Genomic DNA, 14,405 nt, shown 5'->3' with positions numbered 1-14,405 from the left:
GATGCATCACTTTATATGCCTATGTTCTTACCCTGATGCTGAAACAGGGCAAATCTAGACTTATCAGACCACATGACCTTTTTCAAGACTGAGTCCAATCTTAACGCTTCCTAACAAATTGAAGCCTTCTAGAAATAATACAGTTAAGAATCTTCCAGAGCACTTCCAATTGCATTGAAACTCTTGTCTCCTCTATTTGTTCTTCTTGTCCTATCGATCTGCTTCATTCTGCTGCTGCATATTAGTTTTCGGGTTTGTAATTGTACAGTCAGCGTTTGGGTCCTGCGCCACTCCAGTACGGTGAAATTCGCACTGCTTCCTCTTCTCCCTCTTTTTGTAACGAGATACGATCACGACGTTTTTATTCACGTATCCACCATTTTCTTTCCTGCAGTATCTCCTGTCTACCAGGAAGATATTTCCTATAACACAGAGGTCGAGATGCATCACTGGAACCCTGCTGCTGTTCTGCACTAGCTATGAGCGTTTAGCTTGTATTGTTAGAGTTTAGCTATGGTAGCTAACATTTTAGTTATGAAAGTTATATTATTTGGGCTTAGCTCATGTTTTCACTTCGATAACTCAAATCAGCGTTTTGAAGCTGAGCCTCAGCTTTCAGCACGTCAGCATTGTTCTATTGTTTTTTTCCGTATCAAAAGTTGTAACTGGGAATCTTTTTCTGATTTCCTGCATTTCCATGACAGGGTTGTGACACACTTTTTGCACCTTCGATTAATATCTGGGTTTGTATACGTTTTGGAAAAGTATGGAATTTGTGTGATTGGATTAGTATAAAAAAAAAAAAACAACAACACTGTGTATTGAAAAATATTTGTGTTTCTATACTATTGCCCTATTTGTTTTTTCTAAAACTATAAATTTATTGATTTGTAAAAGCATTTTTATAAAAAGGCGACGTCTAAACCAATCAGTTTACTTTTTAAAACGGCATTTAAAAACGCACACTGTTCACACTTTTGTTTTTAATCAATTCACCAGAGTTGCTAATTTGCACTAAAACCTTTGAAATCGCTTACGTTCCTGTACTGCGGCAGAACAAAACACGAGACGATTCGACCCTGTCGTTTATTTACTTTCTCTTTTACGGCTTTTTGAAACGTTGCAGCGGTTGTAAAAATGCGTCGTTGAAACTGTAATCGCCAGGCTGCCACTCTTGGGCCCTTGAGCAAGGCCCTTAACCCTCTATGCTCCGGGGGTCCCTTACGAGGGAAATATCAAGGTCCGTGACGTCGGAGTGTCGTGGGGCCGCCTTCCTGTGGGCTCACCACCTGCAGGAGGGACCGTAAGGGATGGTGCTGTGAGGATAAGTGGGAGAAAATGAATGAATGAAACTGTAACGTGAAAACGTCGTTTTAAAATTGGTCCCATTTTGGAGAGCGTTTTCAAAAAGCTACCCTTTCGTTGACAGAAAACAGCGCCTCTCTGTGGACGGATGACCGAAACTGCATTTTCAAACAAAATCCTATTAATGTGGACATGGCCATGTCTTTTTGTTAATGACAATTCTGTTTTGTAGTTTCTAGGTGCATTGCACATGAACAGTCCTTCAGTGACCTGTAGGATTGAAGGTTCACATTTTAAAAAAATCGATTTCTAAACGATTAACATTGCGCTGTTTTAGAATTAAAGTTTAAATAAAATGCTGTGCAGTGAACGAGATTTGGTGTAAATTTGTATGAGCTGCAGTAGCTACAAACCTCCGCCAATCATTTGGTAATATAATAGCGTACATCAGAATTTCTGACTCTGAAATACATCAGAGATTGTAACGTAACGCATGTTGTAGTTGAATTTAGAAACTATTTTTTTTAGACGCTAAATACGGTTTTGAAAATCTAAAGGAAGTCTGCATATTTTCCATTCATAATTCCATAGTGTGGAATTAGGAATAGGCAGTGCGGTCAGGCCTTTCGTTTAGTTTTTCTTCACCTTAAGTTCCCACAGTTACGGAGATGTTTCGAGTAATATAACAGTTGCTATTCTGAGAGCTGATCTGGAAACCTGACACAGTAAGATTTGCATTTCAACCTCACCCAGATCTTATCACAGCATCCAGCAAGAATCCGGTTACATCCTAATCTGGTTTTTTTTTTTTTTTGTTTTTTTTTGCATTCCCATCCCCATTAATGTGTGGCTTTCCCTAAGTACATAATCCTCACAGATCCATGTAGCACTTAAATGGAGGCTAGTACTTATAAAGCAGCCATCCAGCTCTCTGGGAGTCTTTCCTGCAATTAAATGGGATGGTTTGGGAATGCCTGGCCATGTCTGAGATGCTTCCTGCATGGGTGCAAAGTGAGACGTTAAAGTTCAGTTGAATTGTTTGCGTAACAGTCCAGGTGAAGATCATGGGTCCATTTACTACATATGAAACAGTGGATTCCTGACCATGTGGTTCTTTTTTCAAAAGTTTACCCCAAAGGGTTTTTTGCTTCACTGGAACTAGGAAGCACAAACATTGTTCTAGCATGACGATGCCCCAATGTGCACAAGGCCAGCTCCAGTAGGATATGATCCACTGACCATCTTTTAATTCCTCACGTTCTCCAGCATCTTAATGCACTTGTACCACAGTGAACACTAATCCTCACAGCCAAAATCTAGTGGAAAGCCTTCCCAGAAGAGTGGCGCATCTTATAGCAGGAAATCTGGAATGAGATGTTCAACAAGCGCCCGTTGATGTGATTCCAAAGAGTTCACATGCACTATATAGCAAAGGTTTGTGGACATAAGATTGACTTTTTTAACACCCCAATCTACATTTAGTCCCCATTTAGTGTTGTTACCAACCTCCACTCTTCTGGGATTTGAACTCACAACCTTCTATTCCAAAGTCCAAAACAAAATCTATTGTTCAACCATTGCTATATCAATGTGCTATAAAACTAAGAGCTTCTTCTTCATTCAGCTTCTCCCATTAGATGTCGCCACAGCGGATCATCCGTCTCCATACCCCCCTGTCCTGTACTTCTGCCTCTTTCACCCCAACCACCTGCATGTCTTCCCTCACCACATCCATAAACCTCCTCCTTGGCCTTCCTCTTTTCCTCCTTCCTGGCGGCTCCATCTTCAGCATTCTTCCACTGATATACCCCGTCCCTATAAAATTAAGAGCACACATTGAAAATCCTGTTGTCATTTGTAATAAAAGACCAGATGGTTGTTGACCTGCACCAATCAGGTAATAGATTTATACAAAAAATAATAATAATCACCTAAGTTTATGATTGTACCAAAATTGTTCCACACATACCAGGCACAGCTTTTGAGTTTGTTGAATTTCCTGATAGCGCTGCTGATCTATAAGTTCATTCAGTTCACACAGCAGTGATAAAAGTAGCACTTAGACTAAATGAGATAACAAATCTCAAACAATAAAGCTTCCACTCGCCTCCATCGCTTACGCTTCAGGTGTGACGCATTTGTTATCGGGCGAACTGGCATACATGCGTGGCTCTTATATCTTACATGCTTCTATATAAAAGAAGGGAATTAATTAAAGCCATGCATTTATAGTTCTTTTAATTCTGTACTCCATGGTGGATGAAGTACACAAACCATGTATTAGAGTTAAAGTAGAGATTCACTCTGTAAAATACGAGTCCAGTAAACTTTAAACTTTCACTTGAGTACAAAAGTATTTGCCTTCAAATGTACTTAAGTATCCAAAGTACTATGATTTCTTACGGCTGTAAGCTGTAATCATTTTTATCACAAGACTCTTTACTGAATCCACTTCAGTTGATGTTCCTCTCATCACAACAATCTAATAATAGAATGATTATAAATGAGTCAAACAATGATTTTTTTTTTTTATTAAAATGATCATAAACCCAAAACCTTCTTTTCAACTATTTTAAGGAAAATGGTGTAAACGAGGTCACGTGAGTTGTGGCGAGTTCGAGTTTGGAGTTTCTTCATCATTTGTTCCTCTCTAAATGTTCTGCTTGCTGTTAAACTGATGCTGAACTGTATGTCGATGACCAGTAGATACACCGAACGCTGATCAAAACGAGTGTAAAACAGAGCGTGCGCTCGATCCTGATTGGTGGATTGCTGCGTGTTCGACCTGTTAAGTTTTTATTCTTGTAAATAAAAATGGAGTGATTTTTTTCAAAATGCAGTCGAGTAAAAAGTCAAATATTTGACTTTGAAATGTAGTGAAGTTACAGTAAATGTCTCCCTGAATGGAAACACTTCAGCAAAATACAGATACTTCCTGATCTCTCCTTGTTTTTCCGTCCTCGAGGCTCACGTGCCACCTGAAACACCTCGAACGACTCGTTGCTGCATCGCCGTATGTCGCGCAAACTTCGTGTCAAACGTCTCTGTGGCAGATTTGCCCGGTTTAACGCTGAATTTTACGTGGTAACACACATGGTCAAAACACTGGTTACACCATTAGTCTCGAAACCTTTTGATACCACCTTATATGAGGATCACAGCATCCACAGTTTCACCTTCCAGTGTTTGAACCTGACCTGAAGGAATCCGTGTGAAGTCGACGCACTCCTTCAGTCCAACGACACTTTAAATACCATATTCTTTCATTTTTATTGTATTTTACACGTCTCGTCTGATGCTTGTCTATAAAACAGAACACACTGCAATGGCTTCCATCACGTACACAGATGTTGGTCCATAAACCGGACGCTATTTCAGCCTCGTTTGAATTTGAAGGTGCTAATTACCCTCTGACCTGCTCTGTGTATCTCAGATGGTTCTCTTGCTAACTCTCTCTTAAGAACTGTCTTTTTTTTTCTTTTTTCCCCCTTTCAGCCCTGAGTTACCGCTTCCAAGTCAACCGTGTGTGACAGAAAGATTAAACCCCAACCCAAAGGAAGGAGTCATGACTTTTTAGCTGACTGCAGTAATTTAGAGGCCTGAGCATCTGCAGGTCCTCCAGGAAGGAAAAGTAGATCGAAAGTGGAAAAAGCCACAGCTTTGATGTGAATGGTCAGCTGATTGTAAGAGAGAAGCTCACACTGGGTCATGTTTTTAAAGCTGAGCACATCAATTACATAACAGATTTCTAGATTGAGGTAAATTTGAAAGATGTTCCACTAGGATTTTATTTTTTGGAGATTTGTGCTCAGATGCTTATTAAAGCTGATGTAGGTGATGTGAGGAGGCCTGGGGTTCAGTCTGTTCACATTCATCCCAAAGATGTTCAGTAGGGTCTTCCATTCCAACACTTATCTTAACGGAGCGGTCTTTGTGCACAGGCGCAATGTCGGGCTGGAACAGGTTTGCTTTTCCTAGTTCGAATGAAGGGAAAATGTAATGTCATCCAGAGATTTTATAGTAACAGTTTGGGGAAGAACCACATATGGCTGGAAAAATCAGGTGGCTCAATACAAGAGCAGAACATCTAAGGATTACAAATCTCTCTCGCTCACTCATTAAGTGGTTTGATGACTAGATTGAACCTCATGACCCTCATGAAGCTCTGAATTTCACCCTGAGTCTGAGAGATACACTGATAGAATGTTGATATTGTTATACACGATTTCTCGATACATTTTACCGAGAAAATATCGCCGATATTCTGATTTTGAAATGTTTAAATAATTCGATGTTTGATGGCTCTCAGTTGATTTGCTTTGTCTTTGTAGACCTGGAGGAAAGACTCAGTTGAGGGTTTCGACTGTTGTTTTGGTGGCAGTTTGTTAGCTATATTACATATCATAATAATAAAGAACTGTCCTGGAGTATTATGATGTGATTGATTTATTTTTTGCCATATCGTCCAGCTTCCTTTATTGAATCTCAGTTTGTGGTCATTTTGAGCTTTGCTGGTGTATAATATAAGCACTGATGAATTAGCTTTTAGAATTATTTGGCTTGTTCGGTTTATTATTTACAAAAAAAAATAGATAATTTAACAAAGTGTTGTTTACTCAGTGATGAATTAATGCTGATTTTGTCTGGTGTGATAAAATGTGTCTTATAAGGAAATCGAACTGATAAGTGTTACTTGAATGGCAGTGAATACCCAGCTGTGTGTGTGTGTGTGTGTGTGTGTGTGTGTGTGTGTTCAGTAGCTGGACACACAGTTCTGCTTGATGTGCACACACAGTGTGATGACGGGGCGATATCGCTTTCTGGCTTGACTTCTTGGCAAGCGATCAGGCGCTGAGTGTGCATGAGGCAGCATATTGGGAAGCTGATAATGTGTCCTTGATTCGTCCAAAATAAACACACACACACACACACACACACACACACACACACACATTTTGGCTCATTTTTAAAAAAATTACAGGGTCAAACCAAAAAGCAGGATTTTAACCATTTCAATTTCCGTTTTTCCATGCATTTTGTTTTCCTGATTCTGTCGCATTGTTGGCCATGCCCACATGGATGGTCTCTGGGTCACTGTTCTTTTGTAGAAACACATTTAAAATAATGAGCTACGGTTCTTTTGACTCTATACAATGTAATGTATTTGAGCGTACTTTCTAACACAGGGATGTCGAGTCCGTGGTTCTGGCAGGTCAGATTTTTTCCTCTAGCTAGCACACTGGTTACGGCTCCGGGTTACTGATCGGAAGGTTGGGGATTTTAAGCCGAAGTATCGATTAGCTGCCACTCTTGGGGCCCCTGAGCAAGGCTCTTAACTCTCAGTGCTCCAGGGGCACTGACCCCAGCTTCCTATGGATATGCGATGAAAGAATTTTATTCGTTGTTCTGTAACAGACATGCGATGATCTTGAAATGAAGCGTTCTCTGGTCGCTTGGCGCTTCAAATCTATATATATATATGTGTGTGTGTGTGTGTGTGTGTGTGTGTTTTTTTGTGTGTGTATGCGAACATTAGCGCTCAGAGTTTTGCTAACTCCGAGGACGTGAGGGAACGTGTTTATAACGTGTTTATTATTATGAAATAATAACAGACGCTGGCTTGTTTAACTAATTGTGACTATGAATGGATACAAAGTGTAACATGGAAATGAATGTATTTTTTCTATTTTTCAATTCAAATCAGTTTTATTTGTGGAGCACGTTTAACAACGGACATGGTCTCAATGTAGATTTACAGAGATAAATCAAAAGATTTATTTTTTTTTGTTGTTGTTATAATTGTTAGTTTAAGATGGATTGAGATAAAACTAGCGCTGCAGCTATCGATTATTTTAGTAATCAGGTATTCGACACGATTATTCCTCCAATTAATCGAGTAATCGGATAAGAAGTACTTTTTCTTTAAGAGCGTGTGAAAACTAAACCCATTGCAAATACAAATATAGGAATAAAATATAGAAATCAATTTCAAATTACTGTAAAAACAAATTAGATAAGGGAATCATAGTGCAACCTAAAATTAAGGCATATATCAAAATAATAGTAATAAAATATGATATTAAAACCTAAACATTGCATTTATGTTGTGCAGCTTAACTTTCAAGTTTCAGCCTAAATACAGCTCTGGCATGACATGAGCTTTTCTAGTCTTCTTCCAAGACTTTGTGGCTATTTTTAAAATACCAGCATATCATTATGTATATTATCGTTTCTCATATCGTACTTTTTTTTTTCTCATATTCTTTTCGATTTTATACTTATAGACCCTTTTAATTAAAGCACATTTTCTAAACGAGCGTTTTTTTTTTTTTATTATTTAAAAATTTTATATTATTTTTTAAAATTAATTAAGTTGCGTTCTGTGTATTAATTTGTTTGTGACAAATAAAAATCTTTTGTACGAGGCTAAAATTTGTGGACAGGGAGGTAACCTAAAACAAGAGTCTATACAAATAAGATAATAATAAAACCCAAACACCGCATTTAAAAACTTACTGTACGGTGTTTTAGTTTCAAATGATCCCAAACTTTCTGTTTTCTGTGGCCTGAATCTGCTACTCGCCCCTTGCTGTTTTCTCAAAGGCGAATCATTTGCCTCGATGCTTCTTTTTTTATTCGAATCACTCGAGTTACGGTTGAGCTTTATTACTCCCGAAGGAAATTCTTTTGCCAGAGACCGCTTCAGAGTACAAAAAATTTAATAAATAAATATAGATGAAATATTATTGAAAAATGTATAAATTTTACACGTATAGACAACCCCTGATACTTCACGGTTCGGACCTCGCAGCTCGGAAAATTTGCGGGTTCTCGTTTGGAACCTAACTTTAACAGCAAATTGTGTATTATCTTAAAAATCGCGGGAATCCGCAGCGGGACCGAATGTTTAGGAACGTTGGGAATAACATTTGAACTATGTTTTTACTAACAAATTTCATACAAATTTTTTAAAACACATCAAAAAGGAGCCAATTTACTGGCATAATGTCTAGATTAATTCACTAAGGTACTATAGGTGTTGCGGGTGTTAGAACATAACCCCCGTGAGTTCCGGGGGGCCACTGTAAAAATTATTCACAGATACGAAACGTGTGCTAGACAACTATTGCGCATAATCTGATGTTGCTCATGTTATAATGACATAAAACTCTCAAAACTTTCCAAATCTTTCATTATCCCTAATGAGTGAACCAGTGTTGAGAGTGGCAAAAAAAAACTCCCTGAGATGATGTGAGGAGGAAACCTGGAAAGGACTTTAAACAGAACAAATTTTTATCCGTGTGGCACCAAATGTCCATTCATTACAGTTCCATCATAGTTCAAAAGGCGAGTAAATGCAGAACTGCAGTCTTAAACCATTGTAGTAGTTGATATTAATTACAGTCCAAATTTAGGGTTGCAAAGGGGCGGAAACTTTACATGGGAACTTCATCTGTGGAATTTTGGAAATTTTCCAAGTTGGAAACTTACCAGGATTTTATTATGTATTTATGGGGATTAATTAAAAAATGTGGGAAAATGTATATAAACTGTATTATATACAAACATGTGTAAACATTGACAACCATGTGAACTAATACGATAAAAAAAAAAACCTGATATTTTTTAATTTTGTTGCACAATCGCTTACACACAGGAAAAGGAAGGTTTATTTTTTTTAATCTAATATTTATGTAATTTATGTAATTTATGCAAACGCTCTCCAAAATCTGTTGACATTATTTTGTGTGCGGGATTCAAGAAATTATGTTATTCTGTAAATTCCCCGTTTATTCCTATTTATTCCTCTTAATTCCCATGGAAAGTTTCCAGTCTTGAATTTGGACTGAACAACCCTAGTCCAAATCCATCCTTGTAGGTTTTGAGTTGCTCAATAACTTCATGGATCTTTAGGCTGTTCATGTGGAAATATCCTCAGGTGCACAGAGTGGCACCAATTGATGAGTGCGCCATCAACAGATTTAAAGAAAGTAAAGGGACAGGAGCACTGGTCACTGGTACCTCAGTAGCATGTTAAACTCAAAAGAGACTATTAATATTTAAAGCATCTGTTCTGTCTTTCCCTGTTGCCAAATAATGACCTGATAACCCTGTACTACTTTAAAATCATCGCAGAAATCTTCAGTGTCTCGATATGTTCTCAGGTCTGATCCTCTATGATTACAGCACCATAGCTACAGCATTAGCGTCAGTCGCTAATCTGTCCCGACTCCAGATGTCACGGTTTAAAGTGCGCTGCTTTGCTGCATAAACACCATAACTGTCCCACAGATTAGTGTAAATGGGTCAAAGCTGGGGTTTAATAAGCAGAACCTGTGCCCTACAACCTCACTGTGACCTTGTGAAATTCACCGATGGGCTTCATCTACTCAAAGAGTAAACCTAAAAGACTTTGAGGGAAGATAAATCAGGAGGAAGAAGACTGTCAGGAGAAAACAAAGAGGAAAAGTCTTTTCAGGATTGAGTTTTGTCCCTTTGTAGGGCACTTAAACATGACAGGCTGAGGCATGACGCCCTTCAGGGGGTTTCACCAGGGGCTGGAGTTGCGTGTCCATGCCTGCGATCTGTTCGAGGTCGGGGTTAAAGCCTGAAGACTCTCATCGATCGAGACGGATCACTGATTCGTGGCTTTTTGCTGATCAGAACTTGGATGGATCTGCAGACCTTCAACGTTGTGATGAATTTGCGTAGAAATCAATCGTCCTGAAATGAGATAATCACCGTTATTCTTCTCTAAACTGTTTATGCAGTACAGGGTTTTTGGAGTTGTCGACTGCCCTGGTTGAAGGTGCATGGCTTTGAATCTGGGCCCCCAAAAACATGGATTATTTTGTGATTTTTTGAGTGACTATTTGACTCCTTCTGCACAAATGCTGATTTCAAACTCTACAAACTCACTGGTTCAACTTCACTGGCTCTCACTCATTTCTGACAAAAAAGAAATGGCATCCATAGTCAACTCCCACAAACAATTTCTATAAGATACATAATTCTAAGGTCCCACTCAAACCACTTCAAACTCTACCAAAGACTTTCCTCTTAGACAGACTCCATCAAAATGCCTAAAGTAATAAATTTGCTCGTTTACATTTAGAATTTCAATGTAAACTCGTGAAATTTGTTCATATTATTGATATTTGTCGTATTGTGCAGCCATTAAAAATAAAAAGAGCAGAAATCTACCCAGAAAAAATCCCATCTAATTATATTTAATGTTTGTCTGCAAAACTTTCACAAAAAATGGTAGATTATAAAAATCTGTAAATTAGGGAAAACATATTTTTCCTTGCAATTAAATCATAAATAACATTAAAAAATAAATAATAAAATGACCACCGAGATCGCATATGGACGTGTCTCGTGGAATCTTCATTCTAAAAAAAAATTAATGGATAAAATAAACTACAGGTGGAAGTCAGTAATCCCACATGTACATCTGCTTCTCAGAACCGGTGGATAGAAAACAATCACATTTCTAAGTTGATGAATTTAAGAGTCAAGTACACATGAAAGACTGTTGTTGGTCCCTGTTGTTGAGTTAATGGTGAGCAGATGGTGAACAGATGGGTCAATCTGATGGAAAACAACAGTTTTTTTTTACTTCGGTACTAAAAAAAAAAGGTGAACGTGGTCAAGCTTAATGTAACAGTGCTTTAAAAAAAAAAAAAAAGCCACTTGACTTTACGAAAACACAAATTGAGAACATTAGATCAGTCTAGAACCAGTCTAGAACCAAACGGGTTCTACTGCTAAAACTATCTCAATGTTTCTGTTCTGGTCATTTGTCCAAGTGCGATCGTTCTTATTAGCACTTTTCTGCTGCTGAGGAACAGTGGACAAGGAACAGGTTCCTGTACCTGAGTATAAGTACTAATTCAGTTCAGTTTTATTTGTAAAGCTCTTTTAACAACAGAGATGAATGTTAAAAAATTTATAATTCTATGTCGTCTCCAATAAACAAGAAAGTGGTAACAGTAAAAAGGAAAAACTCCCTGGTGGTACGAGGAGGAAACCTTGAAAGGGTCCAGGCTCAAACGGGGAACTCATCTTCATCTGCGTCATTTCATTAATCCCCTGCTGTCTCCAGAAATAGTAAATCCCCACCTTTGACATTTCTACCTGAGAAAAGTACTAAAAATTTTCTAGGTATGAAAGTAAAAGTGGTGATCTATAAGAAGTCTATTTAAATAATGGCTGTAGTTCAGTGATCTATTCTCCTGCATATCAGACCTTTTTATGGGGCATAGAGAAGATGTGATCAGTCCCCCCTCAGTCAAACATGGAGGTGGAAGCTTGATGGGGATTTGGGGTTGTTTTGGAGCAGGGAAGTTAGAGAAGTATTCCAGGTAAAAGGAACCAACATGGCAACCATTCCTTACTTCAACACCATGTAATTCTGTATGGACGTCCAGGATCGTCTGGAATGTTCCCCATCATGGGGACGGTCACTGCACCTAAATCTTAATGAACTGCTCTTGGATGAACTGGATCTTTAAGAAATGTTCAACTAGTTAAGAACAATTTAGCAAGTTTTATAAGATGCACAGCGAGGAATTTTGGAGTTTTTCAATGAAATGCGATGTGTGATGCATGGAAACAAAAGGAACATGCACGTGTCTCTGTACTGATTTTATCTTGTCATATTCTGTACACGAAACATAAATCTGTCAAACTGACTAAAGTAAAAAAAAAAATGCAAACTATCTGTCTATTATTGCTAAATGTGAATCCTGTATTTTTTATTTTTTTTTACTTCATTTTCAGAAGAAAGCAGTAGGAACAGTCCCACGTCTCTCAGCCGTGTGGATCAGACAGAGCACAGAGCTGAAGAGAAAAAGAATGAAGCTCCTGGAAAAGGTCAGACTGCTGATTTACGGGTTTCTTTTCCATGACAAACAACTCGAATTGATAATGAACATGATGAAATGGTCTGGATTTCACTAAAGATCTGGAGAAAACTTTTGAGAGATAAATTGATAGCGCTGGCGAGCAGCCCGGAGAGCGATAACAAAGAAGTCTGTAAACCCGCTGGGTTTACGGGCTTAGGTGTGTCACGCCACTGTTCACACTCGTACGCACACAAGTTTATTTCTAAAGCACAATTCGAAAACGTGTTCTTTACTGTAACGAAACGTATAGTAACATTCAACAAAAGAGATTCTATTCACCTCTACAAAACAAAAAAACCCTTACAGTCTCTGGAATAATGCACTAATCCAGTGTCAGGGTTTGTTTTGTTTTGTTTTGGGTTCTTTTGAGTGTTTGAGCACTAACCCAAGGTGGAAGATTTGATAATCTAATTAAAAAAAAAGGCCGTTCCCTTCTCAATTATGTCAATTAGATCTAAATTCAGAGAACCCTAACCACTGAGTCATGACTAGAGTTGCAAAGGAGCTAGAAATTTCTGGAAACTTTACATGAGAGCTTAATCGGGGGAATTTTTGGAAAATTCCAAGTTGGAAACTTACCAGGAATTTTTTTTTCCCGAATTGAAATTCTTTAAAATTCATTAGAAATGTAAGGAAATTCATATAAACTATATCATATATAAACATTTTTGTTCAGTCATAAGCTGACATGCATGTAAACTAATTAAACATTATTTTGCAGGATTTAAGAAATGATCTGTTATATTATAGATTTTAAATTCCCTGTTATTGGCTAACCTGCGAGTTTTTTTTTTTAACTCCCAGTTTATTCTCGTTAATTCCCATGGAAAGTTTCCAGTCTGGTAAATTTCTGGAATTTCGCAACCCTGGTCGTGACCCAGTACCAGTGGAAGAGCTGTTAGCGGTTTGCAAAAACGTTCTGGAGAAAATGCCTATAGACATGCCCCTCCCCTTTAAGAGTCACTATTCAAATCTACATACAACACGTTTTTCTAAAACGTCATTTCCACACGTACATAACAACAGATTTAGTTAATTGTTAACGAGTACAAAACCTTTAAACGTTCCTTTAGTGGATTAGCTAAGAAAGCATGATTAATGTTTAAATGCTGTCTCATATATATATATATATATATGTATGTGTGTGTGTGTGTGTGTGTGTGTGTGTGTGTGTGCACTATATTCCCAAAAGTATTGGGTCACCCGACCTTTCCTGCTAAAATGTTTTTTTTTTTTCCAAACTCTTATCACAAAACTGGAGGCACACAATTGTACAGGACGTCTTTAGATGCGCTGTAATAAGATTTTGCATTCACTTGAAGTTGAAAACCCAAAACCTGTTCCAGCATGGCGATGCCCCTGTGCACACAGTGAGCTCCTTAAAGATCTGGTTTATATGCTTTGGAGAGGAAGATCTTCAGTGGCCTGCTATACAGCCCTGAGCTTATTCCTACTAACATCTTTGGGATGAATGTGAACGCTGACTGCACCCCAGGTCTCCTCACCTACATCAGTACCTTCCTTTCCTAACACCCTTGTGGCTGATGAACACACATACTCATAAGCACACTCCAAAATCTAGTGGAACATCTTCTCAGAAGAGTGGAGGGAATTAAATCAAATTGGGCCTAAACGTGGAATGCAATGCTTAAAAACATACCGTACTCATACCATACCTATGACCAGGTGACCCAATACTTTTGGAAATTTAGTGTGTATATATATATATATATATATATATATATATGTATATATGTATATATGTATATAAAAAATGTGTGTGTGTGTGTGTGTGTGTGTGTGTGTGACTTGACTTTTTCCATCTGCGAACGAGGCTTTGAAATGTAATGAAACACAGCCCGTATTTTCTTGTCTCAACGATTTGTTTACTGGGGGAAGAAGATCGGATCGGTGTTTGAAGTCAGTCGAGTTCAGGCATCACATGACTTCGGTTTGAATAGCGTGCAGGTGCCGGGGGTGGATAAGGGAACACGAGTGATGTGAGCGTTCACACTGCTGAAAGAAGATGAGTGTATGGGGATTTTTTGCTTGTATGACTTGTTCCAGGCTGTGTTCCATTCTCCTACACATCAGAGAGCAAGATTCCTATAGTCACACACACACACACACACACACACACACACACACACACACACACACACACACACACAGAGAACCCTTACTCCACAC

At 38.3% G+C, this 14,405-nt stretch overlaps 1 protein-coding gene across 5 annotated transcripts in view; it reads left to right on the top strand.

Moving 5' to 3' along the window:
• LOC310736944 (uncharacterized protein) overlaps positions 1-14,405 on the top strand; it is a 48,848-nt gene that overhangs the window by 13,882 nt on the left and 20,561 nt on the right. For 3 of the 5 annotated variants that reach the window (XM_083561029.1, XM_083561027.1, XM_083561031.1), the window contains exon 11: positions 12,091-12,183. In XM_083561029.1, coding sequence (XP_083417155.1) covers positions 12,091-12,183 — 93 coding nt within the window. The remainder of the gene's footprint in view (positions 1-12,090; positions 12,184-14,405) is intronic. The other 2 variants (XM_083561030.1, XM_083561028.1) reach the window with 1 other exon arrangement.

The sequence above is a fragment of the Silurus aristotelis genome, assembly GCF_946808225.1.
Source record: "Silurus aristotelis genome assembly, chromosome: 14".
Classification (NCBI taxonomy): Eukaryota; Metazoa; Chordata; class Actinopteri; order Siluriformes; family Siluridae; genus Silurus; species Silurus aristotelis.
The sequence above is the reverse complement of the archived record's forward strand: the minus strand, read 5'-3'. Positions and strand labels throughout refer to the sequence as shown.